The 21,502-nt window shown below is 32.9% G+C and overlaps 3 protein-coding genes across 7 annotated transcripts; 1 reads left to right on the top strand and 2 right to left on the bottom strand.

Moving 5' to 3' along the window:
• Positions 1–2,333: 2,333 nt before the first annotated feature.
• Positions 2,334–7,698, top strand: LOC111292223 (ubiquitin carboxyl-terminal hydrolase 3). Of its 2 annotated transcripts, XM_022884480.2 has the most exons (6): positions 2,334–2,743; positions 3,867–3,983; positions 5,118–5,216; positions 5,428–5,616; positions 6,258–6,439; positions 6,930–7,698. In XM_022884480.2, the coding sequence occupies exons 1-6, from the start codon at positions 2,627–2,629 to the stop codon at positions 7,336–7,338; spliced, it is 1,113 nt and encodes a 370-aa protein (XP_022740215.2). In that variant the 5' UTR covers positions 2,334–2,626; the 3' UTR covers positions 7,339–7,698. The 2 variants fall into 2 exon arrangements, with proteins under 2 accessions (XP_022740215.2, XP_022740217.2); XM_022884482.2 differs by lacking the exon at positions 3,867–3,983 and having other exon boundaries at positions 2,339–2,743.
• LOC111292222 (calmodulin-binding transcription activator 3-like) lies at positions 5,335–16,491 on the bottom strand. 2 transcript variants are annotated; one of them, XR_016345556.1, is made up of 14 exons: positions 16,098–16,491; positions 15,486–15,605; positions 14,630–14,745; positions 14,344–14,432; positions 13,379–13,421; positions 11,983–12,190; positions 11,717–11,830; positions 11,346–11,623; positions 10,470–11,006; positions 9,602–10,296; positions 8,676–9,255; positions 8,203–8,520; positions 7,877–8,048; positions 5,335–7,167 (listed from the first exon to the last, which is right to left on the bottom strand). XR_016345556.1 is itself a non-coding variant. In XM_022884479.2 (13 exons), exons 1-13 carry the CDS (start codon positions 16,135–16,137, stop codon positions 7,935–7,937), a joined length of 3,252 nt encoding a protein of 1,083 aa, XP_022740214.2. In that variant the 5' UTR covers positions 16,138–16,491; the 3' UTR covers positions 7,756–7,934. The 2 variants fall into 2 exon arrangements, 1 of the variants encoding a protein (XP_022740214.2); XM_022884479.2 differs by lacking the exon at positions 5,335–7,167 and having other exon boundaries at positions 7,756–8,048.
• Positions 16,492–17,400: 909 nt separating this feature from the next.
• Positions 17,401–21,476, bottom strand: LOC111293224 (uncharacterized). Of its 3 annotated transcripts, XM_089766415.1 has the most exons (7): positions 21,363–21,380; positions 21,062–21,169; positions 20,840–20,956; positions 20,623–20,757; positions 20,334–20,469; positions 20,095–20,240; positions 17,401–17,889 (listed from the first exon to the last, which is right to left on the bottom strand). In XM_089766415.1, exons 6-7 carry the CDS (start codon positions 20,219–20,221, stop codon positions 17,603–17,605), a joined length of 414 nt encoding a protein of 137 aa, XP_089622541.1. In that variant the 5' UTR covers positions 20,222–20,240; positions 20,334–20,469; positions 20,623–20,757; positions 20,840–20,956; positions 21,062–21,169; positions 21,363–21,380; the 3' UTR covers positions 17,401–17,602. The 3 variants fall into 3 exon arrangements, with proteins under 3 accessions (XP_089622541.1, XP_089622540.1, XP_089622542.1); XM_089766414.1 differs by having other exon boundaries at positions 20,840–21,029; positions 21,150–21,476; XM_089766416.1 differs by having other exon boundaries at positions 17,401–19,268; positions 20,840–21,476.
• Between the last annotated feature and the right edge of the window lie 26 nt (positions 21,477–21,502).

Genomic DNA, 21,502 nt, shown 5'->3' with positions numbered 1-21,502 from the left:
AAATTACTTGATATGCACATTAAAATACTCGAACATGACTTGTTTGATAAGTTAAATTGCTTGACCTTAAACTCGATTTAACAATAATTAAACTGAATTTAAATTTTATTCAAATTAAATTTAAATAACTTATAAATATTAATGTATCATTTACATTCTTATACTAGTTTTTTTGAGGTTTATTAAAGAATTCCTCCTCATTAAAAACAAAACAATTTATAATGATAATAATCAAATTAAATTTAAATTTTATCCTAATTAAATTCAAATAATTTATAAATATTAATGTACATTCACATCTCCTCACTAATTTTCTTGAGATTTATCAAAAGAATTTTTGTTATTAAAAATAAAAAAGTTCTTGATGACATACAAAGAAATTTCACATTTGAAACTGAGTGAATTACAATTTTCTTTTCAATTTCTAACTTAGCTTAGAATTCAAATTCTACATTTCCATATGCTAACAAATACTTAGACGTACTAAACAAAAGAAAATTAAAATGTGATAAACATTTTTCAATATCCTTTCCTAACCAAGCTACTTCTCTCCTTTATAAAGATGTTAGAGTACCATTTTTTCTTAGCTAATGATAGGGAAAAAGATAAAAATAAAAATTGTAAGAAGAAAATTAAATTCAATGCTCATTCATCACCATTATGAAAGTCAACAGAATATAAAAGGTTGGGGGATACACGGGCCAATGGACTTTGCCTGCCATTGCCGTTGGCCACCGCCATCACAACAATAATGCCAGTAGTTTTTGCTGGTGATCAAAAAGGCATTAATTAATTATTTTCAATTGATGAAAAATTCCAACAAATTGCATAATATTTTTATCTTCTTATTTTATCACGCATAAATGAAAATAAAAACTATTGACTTAAATATTAGGGCACTTGCTATAAAGTTATTATATAGGTAGGTTTTATTAATAAATATCTTAATAACACTCATTAATATTATTATTAAAGATAATACCTTTGACATTGAAAATTATCAAAAATTAAAAATTTAATATTTTATTAATATATCACAATATTTTTTTATCAAATATATTAAAGCCATGAAATTATTTATTGACTATTCTATTGTTTTTTGGTTGATTAGCAATGATAGATAACTAATTGTAAAAAAAATTCTTTATTCTTTGGTCAAATCCAAAACAAAAGTTTTTTTTTTTCTTTTTAATGAAAAATCCAAAAACAAAACTTAATTCTTAAGTCTTGAATCATCATATAGAAAATTCAAGCCAAATTTTTATTTAAGAAGATGACAATAGAAGGTTTAGATTGTACAACTGATAGGTTTTAAATTTGATTGGTTGTCTCACATGTATTTAATTCCCAATCCAATATTGTCAGATATATTAATTAATAAGTATAAAATGTATATTGACCAACGAAATTTTCGTTTAATCATAAATTTTTTTAAAAAAATATATTTTTAAAGTGCTATAATTGTAGATTTGATTATTTAATTATATTTTAGTTTGTTAATAGATTATTTATTAATATTTATTGTATATAAATATAATATTTATTTTTTTGTCAATGATATAATACTTTTAAAACTTTTTGTATTTATAATTTTAAAAAATATAGTTTATACATTTCAAATATATATATATATATGTATATAGTGCTTTAAAAAAATGAAAAATGATTATTATTTCTTATTGCATGACTAGTCAGAAAATAATTTTAAAAAAGAGGAATGATGATGTAAATGGAACTAAGCCTAGCTAACATATCAATGATTTTAAAATAAGAAAATTTATTTTTTAACCAACAAACATTCAATTCAATAACTAATAATAATTTTTTTTTTATTTAAAGCACATGTCAGAATTCAAAAATTATTTTTAAGTAAATTTTTTACGTGTAGGATCACAAAGGACTGAGGCTTCTTTACATAGCATTAATGAAAATTTATTTCAATTTATTTATATTTTTTAAAAAATTTTTAAAAATTATATCATAATTGAATCTTACATTTATATAATTAATTTGATAATAAATTATTATATTATAATCAAATTATATTAATTGAATAATTAATTAATTAATTGAAATATAATTATACAATCATACTCGTTGAATTTTAACATAATTTAAAATATGATTTAAGATTTTCCCTTTTGAAGGAAATATACAAAATCCCATACACTTCATCTTACAGCTTGGCATCACGTGACCTTGAGTGGCACTGGCAATCGCAAATAAGAAAGCGTCGTCAATAGTATTTTATTTTTATTTAAATTTTTTTGATAAGTTAATTTTTTCCCATACCTTTTGGTACTATAATTTATTAATTAATTAATTTTTTTTATGTTTTATACCACCATTTTTTTTTCCTTCTTTATTTCCGTTCGTCTCTCCCAACACAGAACAAAAACAAACCCTCATTTCCTTTGGCTCAGTTTCACCGCCCCAACGGGAAATAGAAAAACAAAAAACAAATTAATTTTTTCCTCCCTTCCGCCAAACAAACCCTAAGCCAAATTCAAATCAAACGGAAGAAGAGAGCGAGATAGAGCCAATCGTGAATGGAGAGATAGAATCGCTGAGTTGAATCGGTCGTAAGAAGATCTGAGTTCGAGTTGTAGACAAAGTTAATTTATAAATGGGCGCGGCAGGTTCGAAACTCGAGAAAGCTTTGGGTGACCAGTTCCCTGAAGGCGAACGATATTTTGGCCTTGAAAACTTTGGCAACACTTGTTATTGTAACAGCGTTTTGCAGGTTTTTCTTCTTTTTTTTTTTTTTTTTTTCTATTCTCCTTTTTTCTAATAAGAATTCAAATTTGAATCTAATTCGATTTATCTTTCTTTTTCTTTTTTAAATAATGTTGAATTTGATAGTTTATATTAATTCTAATATTTTGAACTAGATTGATTTTGAATTTTAAGCTTTGAACGATTTGTTATGCAAATCTATTGTGGTACATGTTTCTTATTGTTTTGTTTGCAATTATTCAAGGTTTGTACTTTTTGATTGCTGTAGCATTTATCTGGTAATCCCTTGTTAATGTTTTGATAATGTGTTCATTTGACCCACTGATAGCAGTAAAGTAAGTAAATTTGGGAAAACCGTGAAGCGAATTAGTTAGTTTTGATTCTATCTTTTTCATGTTTAGCAGTGCATTTCTCTGGTAATTGCATGCTGTGCTGCATTCAGGCAGCGTGGTTGTCACAATTTAGATTGAAATTAGAAGGTTTAGATTTTAGATATGCTTGCTGAGATGGTGTAGACCAGATATTGGCCACGATAGATGGCAACTAATATTATAAAAGGAAAGTAGTCTAGGGTTGGATGTTGTTGGTGATAAATAAATTATTATCCAATTCATCATTACTATTAAGGTAATTTACATTTCATCTTTCATCCTTATTGCTTTGTTTCTTTGTTTGTGAAGGTCAGTTATGTGAAATATTAGAAATTTATTTGGTTAGATTAGTTTATGCATGGTATGATCGCTTTTGTATTTTGAAGTTTCATGTGGCGTTGATTGGTTGACTTAGATTACACAACATCTGAATTGTTTGAACAGTTGTTTCTGAGTGAATGCTACTGTAGTGGTTAAGTGCTATGTACTCATTGCCAGGCTCTTTTGTTCCTATTAATTTTTTTTCATTTGCACGTTGGGACTCTGAGATCTTTGCTGATACTCTATTTTATTCCTTGATTTGTAACAAATTTCACATGATTAGCACATGTATGGTCATTTGGGAAGGATATGGAAGTCTGAATAGTTTTTATGTTAACATATTGAGTGTTGGATTTTTTGTTTAAAATTGTAGGGCAACAATGCCCTCTCAGCTTCAACAATCCTAATAGTCACATTTCATTTTCTCAAAATTTTCAGGCACTTTATTTTTGTGTCCCATTTCGTGAACAGCTGCTAGAATATTATTCAAGTAATAAAAATGGTGCTGACGCTGAAGATAATCTTTTGACATGCTTGGCTGATCTGTTTACACAGGTAATAGCTCCACTAGAAGTGTAGCGTTATTGGGTAGTCCTCCTCTATCTTTGATGAGCAACCACTAGTTCTTTAGAGTAGATTGTTTTTTCTGCGTTGGTGGTAGTTTATCTTATACTAAGCTAGTTGTATTGCAATTTATTATCTTTTTTCTGAAAAGTCAAAGCATTTCTTTTCAAATGATGTTCAAACCAAATATCATCATTAGTTTTTCTTTTCTTTTTTACCATAACAATGTGCATAAGCTGCAATGCCTTGTTCTAGTCTTGACCTTGATTTCCAAGAATGGTCCTATGAAGTGATTCATGTAATAGTTTTTTTCTTTTATTGTTAGACATGCCAGGAGCCCATGTGCAATGAGTTAGAAGTATGAAACTCAAGATATCATCTTCATGACGTGATGAAAATTGTTCCTATGCAACCTTTTGACACGATGTGATCATAAATAAATATTACTATTGTTGTTAAATGGCTTACTACTATAAGTCTTTTATCACATTTGCATGTGGAACTGGCTTTATATAAGAAGGAATGATGTGTGCATTTTTTTTTTTAAAGTCTCTTTTAACATTAGATAAATCATTTTTATCTGTAAATCCTATCATATTCTATGCAGTGTGTAAGTTCTGCTTTATGTTCCTTTTTCTGGAGTTCCTTTCTCATAACTGCTTCTTTTTTTTCTGCTTCTTTCCTTAATTCTTTTTTAAAGGGTTTGGTTTGATACTTCAATAATTGTAGAGTATTATCTTTTATACTTCAATGCACCGTGTATGTTCTGCTTTATGCTCCTTTGCCAGAGTTCCTTTAACATAACTGCTTCTCTTTTTCTGTTTCTTTCCTTAACTCTTTTTTAAGGGGTTTGGTTGGATACTTCAATATTTGCAGAATATTATTTTTTAGGACATTGCTTAGATGCATACAAAATGTTTTGTTCAAGTTTTTTGTTTTTGGCCTTAGAGTCCGAAATTTCAGCTAAAGTTGTGAAGATGATTCTTTTCTGTTTTTAGCAAAGGTTATTAACAGCTATATTATATCTTTCCTCCACTTCTCCCTATCCTGTAGATACTTGTGCTACATATTTGGTTTTTACTTGATTCCTACTGGGTCCAACAGCTGGTTGTTCTTTGTGTTCAGATAAGTTCACAGAAGAAGAAAACAGGTGTCATTGCTCCAAAGCGCTTTGTACAGAGATTGAAGAAGCAAAATGAGCTTTTCCGAAGCTATATGCACCAGGTAGTAGAGTGCTTTATATTTTTTGGCTCAATTACCTCATTCACTTCGTCTAAGTTAAGGATCACTTTTGCTTGATTCAAGGTTTCAATTAGTTTAATGTTGTAGTATTTTCCTGGCATTTCAACAAAAACATTGACTTTTATTTATTATCTTTAATGGAGAATGCAGAAGAGAATAACTGTTTTGTCTCTCTTTTTTCTTTTTTTGGTAGGATGCTCATGAGTTCTTGAATTTTTTACTAAATGAACTTGTTGACATACTGGAGAAAGAGGCTCAAGCAGCAAAAAATGAGGCAGAAACTTCATCACCATCTGAAAAGATTGCAAATGGGCCAAAGAATCCTCAGGCAAATGGTGTTCAAAAAGAGCCTCTAGTTACCTGGGTACATAAGAATTTTCAGGTGAGTTTGCTAGTTATATTCCTACATTCTGATCAATAGTTTTAGTGTTATGCTGTATTTACTTTTCTTGATGTGAAATAAAGATGAAATTGTTGGGTATATCTAAAACAAATCATAAGATACCATAACTTGTAACCTCAGTCACAGGACAAAAATTGTGGGAATGTATTAGGTCTTGAAATCGTCTGTGTAGAAAAATTAATCTAATCTGTGCACTAATAGATAGAGAAAGTGAATCAAGTACAAGCATTACTATCTGGAAATGCTTCAAGGCATCATAGCTAAGCCCCTTTTTTGCTCGTTGTATGTAGGCTGCATCATCATTGGTACATGCATTTCTGCTTTTCTTTTACTTTTATATACAATTATGATGTTTCATTTATAAGCCATAAATAACAACAATGAAATGATGACTGCCTCTATCTTCTTCTCTTCAACGGCTTATTTGTTGACAATGTTTATGAAGGAATGCTTGGTTGACAATGCATACTATACATTTTCAGTTTATTTGTTGATTATCTATTGACACCCTTTTTCCCTCCTATCTAAGTTCCTCTTTGTGTATGTGTGTGGGTTTCCATGTGTTTGCATTCATGTATTTTAGGAAGAATCTCATTATCTCATGGGGCAATTTGAGACAGGGAATACTTACCAATGAGACAAGATGCTTGCGATGTGAGACAGTGACAGCAAGAGATGAAACTTTCTTTGACTTGAGCCTTGATATTGAGCAGAACAGCTCAATAACTAGCTGTTTGAAAAATTTTAGTTCTACTGAGACATTGAATGCTGAGGACAAATTTTTCTGTGACAAATGCTGCAGGTAAATTTCCTTCATATGTGTTTTCTTGCATCACTTGATGTATTTTATTTTGTAATTGAATAGTGCTTGTTTTCTTCTCACATGGTTTATGATTCATCTTGTAAAAGTAGTTTACATTGACAAAAAATATTTCACTTGACTCCTGTCAACCCTGTATAAGATTTTCAGACTGACCGGCCAATACCAAATATGTAAACTTGAGGTTTTGTTAGCAAAAGAGGTAAATTCTGGTCATGCACTTAAATGAGATATTCATTTTTAGAAGAAGATGCAAAACATGCATGCCTTATGATTATACATTTTTCTTAATGGTTCAAACATCAAAGTTGCATGGTGCATTTAACGTTTTTCTCTTCATAAATAGTTTGTTACTAGATACAAAGCGTAAAGTCTTAATATTTTGATGGTTCCAAAGATGCATATCATACAGTCATTTTAATGATAAACATTCAGAAAGGAATAATTATGGATGACATTGATTTACTCACAGTTTGCAAGAAGCCCAGAAGAGAATGAAGATAAAGAAGCCTCCTCACATCCTGGTTATCCATTTGAAGCGGTTCAAGTACATTGAGCAGCTTGGCCGGTACAAGAAGCTCTCCTACCGTGTTGTGTTTCCACTTGAGCTGAAGCTAAGCAATACTGTTGAAGATGCAGATTCCGAGTATTCTCTATTTGCTGTAGTTGTTCACGTGGGAAGTGGACCTAACCATGGGCACTACGTTAGCCTGGTGAAAAGCCACAACCACTGGTTATTTTTTGACGACGAAAATGTGGAGATGATTGATGAATCTGCTGTTCAGACATTTTTTGGTTCGGCCCAGGAGTACTCAAGTAATACAGATCACGGGTATATCTTATTTTATGAAAGCCTTGTTGGTGCAAACAACAAGAGCTGAGAAGGTGGTTTCGTTTTTCCATGAGTTACAATGACTAGGTATTCTAATCACTCAGACCTCATTTTTCTTTACTTGTCTATGCTTGTTAATTTTTTTCAACTTTTTTTTTATAATATTTTTCCAACCTTGTGGAATGAGCTGGCAGATATCAGTGAGGTGATGTGGGTTGTGAAAAAAATGTATACTTAGGTTGTTGCCATGTACAGTGGATGGTTTAAGCACACTGTCCTTTTGTTTTTTTCAGAATAAGAGGAAAATAGAGCAGTGTATATGGTGTGAGAATATCACAGACAGTTTGTATTCTTCATGGTTGAGAATGTTTTAACATTAGCAATGCAATTGGAATTGCTTCCAACTTAATAGTTTCATGGCTTTTCAGTGTTTTTTTTTTTTTTTTTAAATATCAGTATTTGAATATCAGAAGTAAAAGAGAACAATGGACATTGTAGTTGTGATCCCAACCCAAGTGATGAGTAAAGGATCAACTTGATGAATCGGTTTCTTAAGACATTGACAGATGAATTCTGTTCAGACTTACCATTAAGGTAAACAGATAATGGTATACCAGCTACAAGTCAAACAAGATTTACATTCACTCAAGGCGCTGTGTGCATGGAATTGTCATCGTCTAACAGTTTTTCTAGGTCAATTAAGTCTTCATCCAAACCCGTTGTTTCTCCTGCACGGCTGAGAAGCTTATCGTACATGACCTGTCCAGTTAATGCAAAGAGAGAAGTTGTCATTTTCATGCATGCAATTAATTCCTAATACTGATAGATACATGAAATACCTAGATCTTGGTCAGCCAGTTCGCGAAAGCAAAAGTAAAAACTCAGATATGTTAAGAGAGATCATTTCAATTACCTTCTCTTGTATCTCAGTGACGACATTCTTCATCCTACTATATTGATCTCTGCCTGCAGGATTCTGGGCCATGGATTTAACTCTGGCAAGTGCCTTCTGTAACCTTTCTTCCGTTTGCTTCCGGCCTTTTTTCAGGAAATCATAGTCATCTTCCTTTGAGGTTGCAAGTATGCTAGGGCCTTCAGTGACTGTTTCCGGTTTGAATCCACGTAAGCCACTTCGTTTCCGTCTCCAACGCAAGATCACCTTCTCCACAATTCCAACTGACCAAACTATCTTCCTATAGTTTTTCCTGACCTGGTGGCCTCTTACATGAGCCTTTCATAAAAATAAAGAAAAGAGAAGCTAAAAGTTAGGGTTCAGCAATTATGCTTGTTAAGGAAAATCCTTGTTGGAGAATGGGGGAGTGGGATGACTGAATTTAAAGCAAGAACCACAAAAGCTGATAAAATAAAGCAGCAATTGCAACGAACCTGAATCTTGACAATGCGTTGGCGGATTATCAAAAATTCTTTTCTTCCTTTCCAACCGCGGAACTTTTTTTGTATGCGAATGGCAGCAGCATGCACATGCTCATCATGTTGTCCAGGCTTGTTTGATTTAACCGCTATAAGTGAAAGTGCATGCTCATCTGACATTCCAAATTTATCGTCGCCATACTCTTTTAACTGCCTTTTTTGGAAGGACTGCACCCTGAAGACTTGATGAATACGAGCAGCAGCTTGAGTGGCATTACGAACAGCAGCTAATGAGTCCTTTACTGACGGGCCATCTGAAGCATCCCCATAGCTGAGTGGAGCTGTGTTTTGTTCCAAAATTTTCTGTAGCACATCTGCTCCAGAATCTGTGGTATCATTACTGTCTTGTTTATCCAAATTGAGGGATATAAGGTGGTAACTCAAATCAAATTCTGCAAGATAACCAGAAATTCCTTTATGTCCATTGGCTGAGGCCAGGTCAGCAGGTGTTCTGCCTAAAAGATATTCAGGCGTTGGATCTGTCAATGCTCCAGGAGCTGCACCCAATGAAATAAGGGAAGCAACTGTGCGTTCTCTGATGTTAAAGACAGTCCATTGTCAGCAGACGCCAGAGAGACTAAAATAGTTACATAATTGATATAATACATAGATAAACTAAAGTAACATAAGTATCATTGAACCTAAGAAAAACTAGCCTAGCGACCATTATGTTTGGAAGCCTATGCATCACCTACAAATTTGTTTTGCATGCTCCATTTTACTTGATGATTCTTTCCGTTCAATAAATTCATACCAAGGGCAACCCTACAGCCTAAAATACCCTTCCTTGTGTAAAAAAGGAAGATGAGGAAAATAGTCGAAAAGATGAAGAAGAAAAGTGATATGAGGGAACATTTTATTTTGATTTTCAAGTTGCTTACCTGCCAGAAGATGCTGCCCAATGAAGTGCAGTCCATCCATTTACATCCCTGAAGTTAACACTCACACCAGCAACTATAGTGGGTTCTAAGGCCCAATCATAACCAAGAGCAGCTGCAAAATGTAAAACACCTTGGCCACCCTCATCCAATATACTAGGGCCTTTTCCACCTTCAGCTATCTTCTGCAAGAGCCAAACACGCAACCTCTCTTTGAGTAGCTTCTGAAGCAGCTGCTGCTTAATTTTTTCTGGGAAAAAATCTTCCCCTGGGTTAAGCCTCAACATCTGGTTCCATTCCTCTACGTCCTCCTTCAGCAATGAATTGATTTTACTGCTGAAGTGAGATATATCAGCTATGTTATAGGTGTTAGAATTGGGAGAACTGGCGGCAAGGCACAATAATCTACCAAATCGCATATCAAGAATTTCAATTGCATTACTGCTAGGGTGATCCACAGCATCTATATCTTGGATATGACTGACTCGGTATTCAAACTCTCTGACTTCACTACAAGCTAATCTGTTGGAGCAAGTGACATAGAAGGGAACCCTGCCAGCCTCATGTCCTGGAGTGTGGCATCGGAGAACACCATCTGCTATGACCTCTGCTGGAACTTCTACTTCCCCAAACATGCATGACCACTTATAATTTTTGGCCTCATCTCCACTCTTCAAGAACCTTCCTATTATGAGGACCTGTATGAAATGAAGAAATTAGGGGGAAAGAAAAGAAGTTAATACATAAGAAAACAAGTAGTTTTTGCATGCCACTCCAGTGAGGAACTAATTCATCAGTATTTCTGCATTGTCAGTGAACAGTTGATATTTCACTGCTCACTCACTTTGCATGAAACATTTTTACAACCTACCTTGATTTCAGAGTTTGCATATGCCCAATTCGGTGAAAAATCAATAATGCTATAAAGCTGATCGTGGGAGAGGGAAGGACCCAGCATAAAGGTATCCAATTGCCCCTGAGTGGAAACATCAACCCCATTTTGACCTTCAACCTCATCCCAGTAGGCCCCAGAACTGGACTTCGTGTGTGATTCATCTACATCTCCAAGTTCTTTAGTCATCCAGCGGTTGAAACTATCAAGCTTCTTCAGACCTTCTTCTGCTAAAGAACCATCAAATAAATGCTGTCTCATAGCAGAAGAGTAAATGGATTTCCCCTCCAGTGTCAAACGGCTCTCTAAATCTGGTTTAGAAACATATCCATGGTTTCCATTTGAGGGATCTGTCAGTTGATTATTTTGTCTAGAATGATCATGTTGCTTTTCTGGATGCACATGGTGATTAACTTCTTGTTCATGAGATCTACAAGTAAGATCATATCTCAAGTCTTGATGCAACTTCTGGTCCAATCCCCACTTTGCTAAATGAGAAGAATCAGCATCAGAAGCCTGTTTAGAGGACAAATTAAAAGTATTTAATTGGAAGAAGAAAAGGTAGCATATACACCCAGCCTGAAGCATGAAACTGCAGCAATGCAGCTACTGCATATCACAAAAGGTTATAGGCTTTAAAGTACCACTTTTTGCAATTACAGCAAACATAACCTTAATTGCCACTATTAATGCCTTTTCTTTAAAATATTGCAATCCAACTCTTAGCCTGTAGTAAGCAAAAACTTTCAAAGCCATTATCTCAGACAACCATTGCAAAGAAGAATTCATGATTTTAGAAACTACCGTTTGCACTTTGAACTTACATACGCTAAACAAGGTAAATCACTCCATTACCTGCCACTCTTCTCGAGCAGGTGATTGATTCTCAAACTCCTTTTTAAGAAAGCTGTTTTCAAATAGCTGCCCCATGGTCTCATGTTGTTTTAAGGAAAATGGTGGCTTATATTGTGCAGATTCAACCCCAGGAGTACAATTTTCCAACACATCCTCCCATGAAGTGAAATCATGGTTCTGCTGGGGCTCATATGTTATTCCAGCATCATTATTCCCGCTATCCTTATCTGGTTGGGTAAGTCGAAAAGCAGTGCCTGATGGCTTTCCATGATAATCATCTGTTCGCCGCAAAGACCAGTAGTTAGCAAAAATTGAAAGGGCAAATCAACACTAAAAATATGGAAAAACACAAAATCAAACAATTAGCATACTTGAATGTGACACATGAACATATGGATCAGAGAATCCAGTATCAATCCTCCCCACAACAGGCTGTTGTGACTCAAGAAAAGAGTGAAACTGTGAACTTGCTTGATGATTATAGACTGCATCACATATCATCTTCATTGGTAAGAGTAAGACATAGAATAATGCATGCATTATCCACAAAAGCCAAATAACATATTCAAAATTACATAAAATTAGCACCTAATCATTTATTAAAAAATTAAGCCATAATTAGCTAAAATAAACACACCTGATTCGGCATCTTCATATTCTGATGCTTGCAAACTGTTCATGCTTGTTGTATCCACTGTTTGTGAAGGAATTTGACCATTAGTGGGATGAAAACTGGAAGACATAGAACTTTCCACCTCAGAATTGTGTATAATTCCTTCAGTTTCTGGGGAATATGGAATAGTTCCTTCAGTCTCTTTGATGTGGTTAAAATATGTCCTATTTCCCTGACAAAATTTCAGAAAGTAAAAACAGAATATTACAAAAATGGCACTTCATGTTTAATCAACTTATTGAAAGCACTAGAGAATGCGATAAGTATTGAATTCAATTAACAATGTAAATATTAGGTTCACAGTCAAGAAATGTATTTGAAGATATACAATTACATTATGTGCCCTTTGTTGCCAATAGAGAAGCAATTCAGGATCAATGTTTTAGTTTAGTTGTTCAGATGCTAATGCTCTTTAAAAGGAGCTACCAATAGAGAAAAGGATGGGAAAATATATGAATTAGTAGCCTTTAATCCCCTCTATTTCCAGTCTGCTCCCTTAAAGGCTGTTTAAGAAAATTTCTTTTCCTAATTCAGAACAAGATTGGGGAAATGGTATAGAATGGCTAGTCCTAGTACAAAGGGGACAATTTCAACAGCTAATGCAAGTTGGTCCAAGTTAATGGCCCCAAAAAGACAGTAGAACATGTAAAGGAAAAAAAAGAACATCATTCAAGGCAGAGATAGCCACACAGCTCAGATGGAAATAGCTAAAGAAAATAAAGGGGAAGAGGTAGGACAAATAGTGGGAATAGCTACAAAGGAAATATAAAGTTTATAAGGTTATGGCCAAAGAAGATAAGGCTCTATCCAATTGAGCATGGTAGAGAACAAGAGCTAACATGAATTGCTGGCAAATATAAATGTAACAAACTATAAACGCATACTCCTAGATAATTCGAACTCAAATATGTATATGAAAAAAAAGAAAAGAAAGTATAAGCATATGATAATCGATATCACACCATCAACAGAGTACAAAATGCAATATTTATCCTTAATTGAAGCCAAGAAAACTATGTTTTGACCACCTGAAATTTTGCATGCTCAATGAAAAAATGAAATGAAAACGAATATAATTGAAGGTATCAACTTGTTTCAGGAAATCTGGCAGCACCAGTTCAATTCCTAAAAGAAAAAGCAAGAAAAATGTCAAGGAATGAAAAGCTGCTACTTCTGTTTACACCAACTTTTAAAATTCCATTTTGGCTGGGTAGCTAACATTGATGATTCTGCACCCAGACGATCATCTAAAGCTAAAAATAAATAGGTATAAATTATAAAGAAATTTTCATAGTTCTTTCAAATGATGGACAAGCAGAAGCAGGAAGTAAATAGAAAAAGTGATAGAATAAGGTCTAACCTTTACTTCTCGATAGTGGACAAAAACAATGTGTGAGAGATCCCTACATATAGTAGTGAGTTATGTCAGCAACTGATGAGGGATTCCTTAAATTAGTACTGCAACAGAGAAACTAATCACAGTTTCAAGCAAATAGCACGTGCATTTCAAACCAATAAACCATGATTCGCATTAGCAGAATTGATTGCTAAAATTAGAATCTCCACAAACTTAACACACAGCTCATTAAATATTCTACTACATAATGCAAAAAACACCGTGAAAATACAAGGAATCTTACGTTTCATATCACCTTATGATAACCTTGTTGAAAGGTATAGATACGAGTTCAATTTTGAGTAAGTTTTCCTAGTTTTAGAGTAGAATATCAAAGTGATCAACAGAATTTCAAATTTTGATTAAATCTAACAGCTATCTTTTGAATGTAGAAACAATAGATCAAAATTTGTGAAGCATGTAATATAGAACCATCCTATCGATGGAAAAAGAGAGAAAATGAAAAGGGTAGACTACAGGCATTAGCAAAACTAAAAAATTCAATAATGTGTAAAGAATTTCCTCTTTGCATCAGCTTAACTGACATGAAATAAATTAAATCCTAGGTTCAAATTCTAGTAATAGAAAAATTCAAGGGATGTGTATAATTTTCAAGAACAAGAAAAAAAGGATCACGTGAATCTTCAAGGTGGGATTCACTATGATAATTTTAAAATCTCAGTGTCTTCATCACCTACCTTTACACTATCTGCTCCATGGAACTCCAAAGTAGAGGATTTTTTTTTTTAAAGATCACATTTAACTATAATTTCTTTGAGTACAATAAACTACAATAAACTAAGTATACAAAGAGTGACTAAAAGTGAGTACTTAATTATTTAATTAGAACATAAGAATACAAATTTGCACACACACAATATTGTCAAAACATCTATCATCACTTGGTACATAAACTTTTAAAGACTCACTCTTCAAGCATCCAATAACTGCGTCTTTGAAAATTTTCGTTATCTTCTCCATGAGCATAGTAGCAATGCAGAACATCAATGCTTCCAGCCTGAAAAGATAACATTTGTCCAATGTTTTTCACTAGAAGAACAGAAAATTTCATACATGTGTTCCTTCTTCCCATCAAAAGAATTCAAAAAGATATAGAAAAGAAAGTTACTAGCAGATAGCTGTAAGGTATCAAATTTAGAGTGGTTCCTGCTTTCAGAAAAATGGACAACAAGATGAATCATCATTAATTCTTACCTTAAGTCTCTCGTGAGCTTCCTTCACTGTTTTCCCATCCTTCTTCTTCCTCCAGTTATGACCATCCTTTCTAAAGTATCTCAGTACCTTTCGATCAAAAAGAAAGAGTGAACCACCTGAAAATAGAAACATCTTATGTTTGGAGAACTCAATTTGGAATGTTAGCACATTTAAAATATCAAAGCAACCATTAATTACTAGTAGTAAATGTGCTATGCTCATTATTGGAGAGATGATCAATCTAATCCAAAATAAGTAATCTTAAAAAAAAGTACTAGCCAGCGCTAAACTGTATGTGATTTGTTATCCATACTCAACAAATTATCAATCAAAGAAGAGGCCAAATTAATACACCAAACTTTTTTTAAAAAATTCAGATATCAGTAGATTTTAGGAACAAATAAGCTATTCAAATTTAGAGGTCAAACCAGAAATGTAATTTTACCTGTCCTGAAATTAGAGTATAGAATACACAAAAGGACAAGATTCGCATTCTGAGAAATGATAAGAAATAACAAAATAACGTGGTTTGTTTGAGAAAATTTTAACTAGAGTATTTACATAATAAATGGTTTTATATCTGAAGCACAATCTAGATGCAATTACAGTACCTAAGAAATGGCTTAAAAGAATTGAAGGATCATCCTGGAATTTTTGAGAAAAGAAAACTGCAATCTCAAAGTTAAAGATATCTCTAGGAAATGTGAACTGAAACAATATGATAATAAATCCTAAATGGCAGGAGAAATAGAACTCGAGAATCAAAGGAGCAATATTTTTCATGTTATCACAATAACCACCAATCTATCATCACCTAACAGCATGAACCATCATAATGCAATTAAAAAGATCATACTTGGTGGCATATGTGGAGGTTCTGGTGTGATGCGAAATTTCTTATAATTTTTAAGAATTTCACATATTTCAGCCGGTCGTAGCCACCTGTGCTGCGCTTCCATGAGTATCTGCTGAATATCTGCACCAAACAAGATCAGAGTTCATTCAAATCCATGCAAATAACTTAAAATCAACAAGTAAAAACCACCAAATTGCTCAAATCCGTCACATTAACTTCATAATGAAAAAGCTTCCTAATGATTTTCTATACAAAAACGTCAGCACAGTTTCATTTCCTTTTCAATTTTGACCCAAGTCCTTTCCAACAAAAATTAATACCTTTTTCCTTAAAGATGCTTTTGTTCGCATAAAAGGACTCAAATTAAGCTATTTCTTCTATCTATCAAATCAAATCTTTCATTCAAAAGAGAAATGCAATTAAAACCCACCTCATAAGCTAAATATAAGCAAAAGGGGACAAATTGAACAGCAAATTCCAGTAAATCATAAAAAAGTGAAAAAAAAAAAAAAGAAGCAAAATTCACCTTTCACTGGAAACCCAAAAGAAAAATAACGTAAAATTGGTTGGAAAAGAAGTACAAGAAGATAGAAGAGTCAATTATATACATACCCAGTTGATTAGTAAGGCCATATGACCTAATCTCTGCCATAATCTTTACTTTCTTTTTTTGTCTTCAACTCTTTTTCTTAGCTTAAAAAGCCTTCAAAAAAACTCCATTCTAAGAGCTGAAGTTGGAGGCATTTTACAATCTGTTAAAAGCAAAAAAAACGCGGTTTTTGGAGAAAAGAGAAAGTGGGTGATCAAAGGAAGCCCACCCTTTGATAGACAACATTGATTTTTTCTATATATAAGAAAAGGAGAGAGGAAATCGCCAAGGAATTGGCAATTGGATTATCAGCTAGGAATCAACGCGTTTGACTTTCTTCAGTTCAGTTAGTCATCTTTTGGACGTGAGTTCTGGGATACTGCTTTCCACTTTAGTTCTATCTTCTTTGAAAAGAACAGTTTTTTAATCAAGTTCCTAGCTAAATAAATAAAAACAAAAAAACAAAATCCCAAGTCGCGACATTAAAATTATGGTTGACCGGACAAAGATTGCGATGGTTGGCTAACAGATTGAAAGGTAAACTTTTATACAGAAAATCAACCTCTTTGATTACATATTGATAATTAAAACAAAAAAAAAAAAATCAGGATTGTTAAAACAAATAAAAAAATTTAAGCTCAGGATTGTCAAAGCATTGTAATTTGTTCATCCTTTGGTTCAATGAGTTAGGTTGAGACACTTATACTAAAGGCTTGCATGGCTAACCCAACTCACACAAAGAAAAATCATAAATTTTGAGTGTCTAATTAGAATAAAAAAATTTTTATTGGAAATAAAAATTCTCAAAGACAATCATCATTTATCAGAATGAAATCTTATCCAAATTAATCATTATCTTAGATTAATTAATATTTAAAAAGTAGCATAAAATTTTTTATTCGTGAAATTTTATTCAAATTAATTAATATTTTATCGTTATTTTTATTTAAGCGATTAATATATTTGAAAAAAAAGGCAGATTAAAATTTTTTGTAGGCAATAAAAAAAACTTTCATTGAAACATAAACTGTATTATGTATTATAGAATACAATAATAATATTGGTGACTTTAAACATTTTTTTGAAATGCGATTCATTCATTTTTTTAATTGGATTATTTTTTTTTCATTCATTGGCTGGGTAAATTGTTTTTAAGAAGATTTTATCTGTTATTTGTTTACATATGGAATTATTATTATATATAATTCATTTGTATTTCCAATTACAATATTGTGTTTAGTTTTTTTTTTCAATAGTGGAATCCTACAACCTTGGAAGCCATGCACGCACAATGAAGAACTTCGCACACTGTTTCATTGTACAAAATTGAAATAAAAAAAATTCTTCATTAAAAATTTAAATTTTCAAAAACATTCAAATCAATTACTGATATTCATTAAAATTTTAAATTCTGAACGACAATCAAATCAATTACTGATAAACAATTATTGAGAAGGGCCGATCATTTGTTGTCCTTAACCTTTGGTGACAAAGTGGGCAATGTGTGTCTCCTTTGGCAACCATTGATCTATGCAAAGTCTATTGTACTGATGTTTGCACTTAAAATAAACCCTACAATCATCCTCCTCCGGGTGGAACTCTTCAAGGCATTTAGCACAGTTAGTTTCTTGACATTGAACTCTTCCAGGCATTTGGCACAGTTAGTTGCTAGATTATTGTTTATAACAATATTGGTCTGATCGCTCAAGATCGCCCTTGAATCCTGCTGCTGCTGCTGCTGCTCCGATGGCTGTCCTTGTATGTCTTGAGGTAGGCGATTGCTTGATCGTTGCCTTGTTGCAACAGGTGGGAGACTTGCCTCTCGCCTCAATTCATCATACAATTTAATTGTATATATAATTATCACAAGTAGATTCAACAACAAAGCCATACCCGTAATTACTATATGTAAAACGAATCTACTTGACGTTGACATAGTTATAAAGAGAGAGTTGAGAGATTGACAAGTTATTTTGAGAGAGTGAAGCTAAATTAAGATTGTTTAAGGAAGTTAGATCGCGTGAGACAAAAATTTTACAAGAAAAAAAGAGAGTTTTCTCAAGATTTTAAAAGATTTTCTTAGAGAAATTTAATCATATTTATAAGAAAAGGCCAAAAAAGAATAGTGGTGCTGCGAAATGATGGATCCGAAAATGAGAAAGATAATTCAGAGAACTATTTCTCACATCAGCGTTGTGGCTTATCAATAGAGATAATTCAATGCAAATTATAGATTCTTTGTAATTAAAATCTTAATGAAATGCGATCTTTTATAGAGTACAAAGAGGTCAAATTGTCAATAATACTAGTCTGTGAATTGTGTACAAAAGTACAAAGATTAAATTACATAAACTTTCGAAAATTTTTTGTTTTTGATTACTTAACTTTGAAAAATAACATTTTCGCTACAGTTGTTACGTAAGCAATGTATTCCTGATAATGTGATAATATATTCTTGTTGATCACGATAGTGGAGCTAGAATTTTAAGTTAAGGGGTCAAAATAAATAAAATATGTAAATAAAAATTTTGATTTAACATATATATTTTTTGTATTTTGTATTTTATTATCTTATGAAATACTATAAAACAAAAAATCATACGTGAGATATTTAGAATTATGCATGACCCTCGCTCATAGAAACAAAAATCATCGAATACAGAGTCTAAGTCAAATGTTTCAATAACTTCTCTCTAGTATATAAAAAATTATTCATAAGGAACTCATCCAAATATGTATAAAAAAAGACTTAAATTATATTAGTTAGTTATTTCTTTTAATTTTTAAGCATTGTTTTATATAGTAATATTTACTTCAGCTATAAAACATTAATAATTATGTGGAGTGAAGATAAAATATTTTTATAACAATCAATCAACTAATCTCTTAACACATATAATGCACAAAATTTAAATCAATATATATATAAAATAATTTCAAGTGATAAACTTATATAATAAAAAAAATAAAATCAAACAATTTCTTAGATTACATTAAATCATATGGATTTTGCTTTTACCTTCTATGCAAAAAAATCTAAATAATTTTCACGCTATATTCATATATGTACACCAAAATTTGCACAATCATCGTAAATATTAATAATTTTTTCAAAATTAAAAATTAATCATGGTGTTTTTAGGTGTTGGTTGGAAGGAAAGTAGCTTGGAGGTTGTGTGGAAGACAGTTGGGACCTACAGCAAAAAGGCATGATCAAGAGGCGCCAGAGTTAGTTTTGTAGACGTACTTTGACACTTAAGTTAGTCAAGTGTCTAAAGATTTTGTGAGGAAGAAGGTACAAAACAAATACTGAGGAAGCTTAAAGAGGAAGGATTCTTAGCCCATACCGTATTTGGACCTTTTTTCTACCTTATCTAAGACGTGAAGGGCGATGACATAACCAAGACAGTTGACAGTTTATGGTGAGACTACGTGGTGCTTAAGAAGGGGCAACTTGGGTGATTGTGGGCAATGTTTAATGATCCTAAGCAAGCATGGGCTGCACTTAATGAGCCTAAGCAAGTTGGAAGCCAGTCAATCTGTTCTGAAGTGATGTTTTGACAGGACGTTGGTGAAAATACTTAGGTGAGTCCCTCTTTGGTGAGGGTTAGCTAGTTCTGTGACGAGGAGTGTGAATTTCGACCCTCACGTATGGTGACATGGCAGTTTGGGGTATGTTGACTAGGCAGTTATAGAAGTTGACCTTATTGACTGAGTAAACAAGTACAATAATTGCACCCTACGTCTAAGGAGGGTTATAAAGTGATCATCCTTAGTCCCTTAGCAAGAGTATGCACTTAACAATAGGTATGCAGCCAAATTACAGTGAACAAAGGTGATGAATTCTCATCGAAGTATGCAGACAACATGTCAAAGGTGTTAGTTAACAATAGGTAGAGCACCTAAAAGTAACTTAGCTCCAGTTGATTTCAACCAGATGGTGAGGGTGACTTCCCAGTTAGCAGCTAGTTACAGATTTCAAAGATTGAGCTTAGAGAAGGAAATGAAAGAAATCATCACCTGAAATTTCGAGCTGTTGCTCACAAAGCCTCCAGAACTTTTGAAGAATAGGAGCATCCGGACAATATCCTAATCCTTCAAGCTTTGTTGACAAAAAAATTAGGCTTCCTAAACAGACACCAAACATCTGCTAGTATGGTACAAACCTGGTTCATTAGATAAACTTCATTAGAGAAAAGAGTGGACAGTCTTCTGGAATTTTCTTTAAAGAAAAACATATATTGAGGCAAAAGGATTACCCTGCAGGCTAGTTGATTTCCAGGTTTTCCACCTTCCCTGACTTCAGGAGGAGCATTAAGAAAGTACTCAAGTTCCTTCAGCAAGGTGCCATGTTTAGACAGGAGAGAGGGTAAGGATCATTCAGTGACAGTTTCCCTGTTTATAATCGAGTGCAAAGATCAGGCAACAACAAGTTCAAATTAAGCAGCAGAAAACTAACAAACTAAATGAGAATGAGCAACAGTTATGAACAAATGCAAGGGACTAAAAACAAAATGAAAGATTTTTAAATTTGCTCATTTAACTTACTTCATCATCCAAGATTCTGAAGCTGTGCAAGATCATGATACCATCTCCATATAAGTCTTCAATTGATACAGGCCTTGACAATTGAAGCACGCACAACCTTTTTAAATTTACAAGAGAATACTCATCCTCTCCATCCTTCAAATTTAAAACTTGTCAACTTTATACATTTGGTCAACAAGGCCACAATCAAGAACAAAAGGCTCAGATAGAAACATACAGTCACTTTAGTTGCATATTTAAGCTTAACAATAAGCTTATCTTCAAGCTCCTTGACTTTATTACCAGCAAAATCTTGCAGCTCTCCTCAACTTTCAGTGGAACAGAATTTAACAGCCTTCACACAAGATCTCAATGTGTCTTACTCACCATGCTTGAAAAATGCATCTTTGATGAGCTGAAGAATAGTTCTGAAATTCTAAGAAAGCAGATCAGAACTTACTATGAAAAGGTACAAAAATTATCTCATAACTAGCTTCAAAGAATGAAGCTCAAGGTAGTTCTTCATCATGGCAACAGTTATATATCACCTGCTGCTTTCAAATATTTCCTGATATTTAAGAAAAAGACGAGTTGAGATTTAGCCTTCATTCTGAGTGGCAATAAAATCCAGAGAAAATCATCATGCTAGTAACACAAAGACACATGATACAGAAATTAAATCCTTATGTGAGCTGAGGAGGAATGATAATAAGGAGTAAGAAATAAAGAATTTAGATCATTTTTGAGCTTTATCGTAATACTGCTTTTGATTATCAGAAGCAGGAACAATCCTCTCTCCAACAGCCTTTCTGACAGAAGTAAAAAGAAGCCTAGTCAGGTTTGTTGCATCTTCATCAGTTAGCTCTATTAATGGATTTTTATCCAAGAGCATGGAGATGAT

This window comes from Durio zibethinus, chromosome 10 (genome assembly GCF_047325235.1).
Source record: "Durio zibethinus cultivar Kanyao isolate XHJ-2024 chromosome 10, ASM4732523v1, whole genome shotgun sequence".
Taxonomy (NCBI): Eukaryota; Viridiplantae; Streptophyta; class Magnoliopsida; order Malvales; family Malvaceae; genus Durio; species Durio zibethinus.
Note: the sequence above shows the minus strand (reverse complement) of the source record. Positions and strands in the feature narration are given on the sequence as shown.

Coding starts and splice junctions, on each gene's coding strand:
- LOC111292223 (XM_022884480.2), top strand. CDS start 2,627: ATGGGCGCGGCAGGTTCGAAACTCGAGAAAGCTTTGGGTGACCAGTTC. Junction 3,984..5,117: donor TGGCTGATCTGTTTACACAG/GTAATAGCTCCA, acceptor CTTTGTGTTCAG/ATAAGTTCACAGAAGAAGAA. Junction 5,617..6,257: donor GGGTACATAAGAATTTTCAG/GTGAGTTTGCTA, acceptor AATTTGAGACAG/GGAATACTTACCAATGAGAC.
- LOC111292222 (XM_022884479.2), bottom strand. CDS start 16,137: ATGGCAGAGATTAGGTCATATGGCCTTACTAATCAACTGG. Junction 14,433..14,629: donor AAGCTCACGAGAGACTTAAG/GTAAGAATTAAT, acceptor TTATCTTTTCAG/GCTGGAAGCATTGATGTTCT. Junction 11,831..11,982: donor ATATGAAGATGCCGAATCAG/GTGTGTTTATTT, acceptor TATGTGATGCAG/TCTATAATCATCAAGCAAGT.
- LOC111293224 (XM_089766414.1), bottom strand. CDS start 20,221: ATGTTTGGTGTCTGTTTAGGAAGCCTAATTTTTTTGTCAACAAAGCTT. Junction 17,890..20,094: donor GCAACAGCTCGAAATTTCAG/GTGATGATTTCT, acceptor GGCGAGAGGCAA/GTCTCCCACCTGTTGCAACA.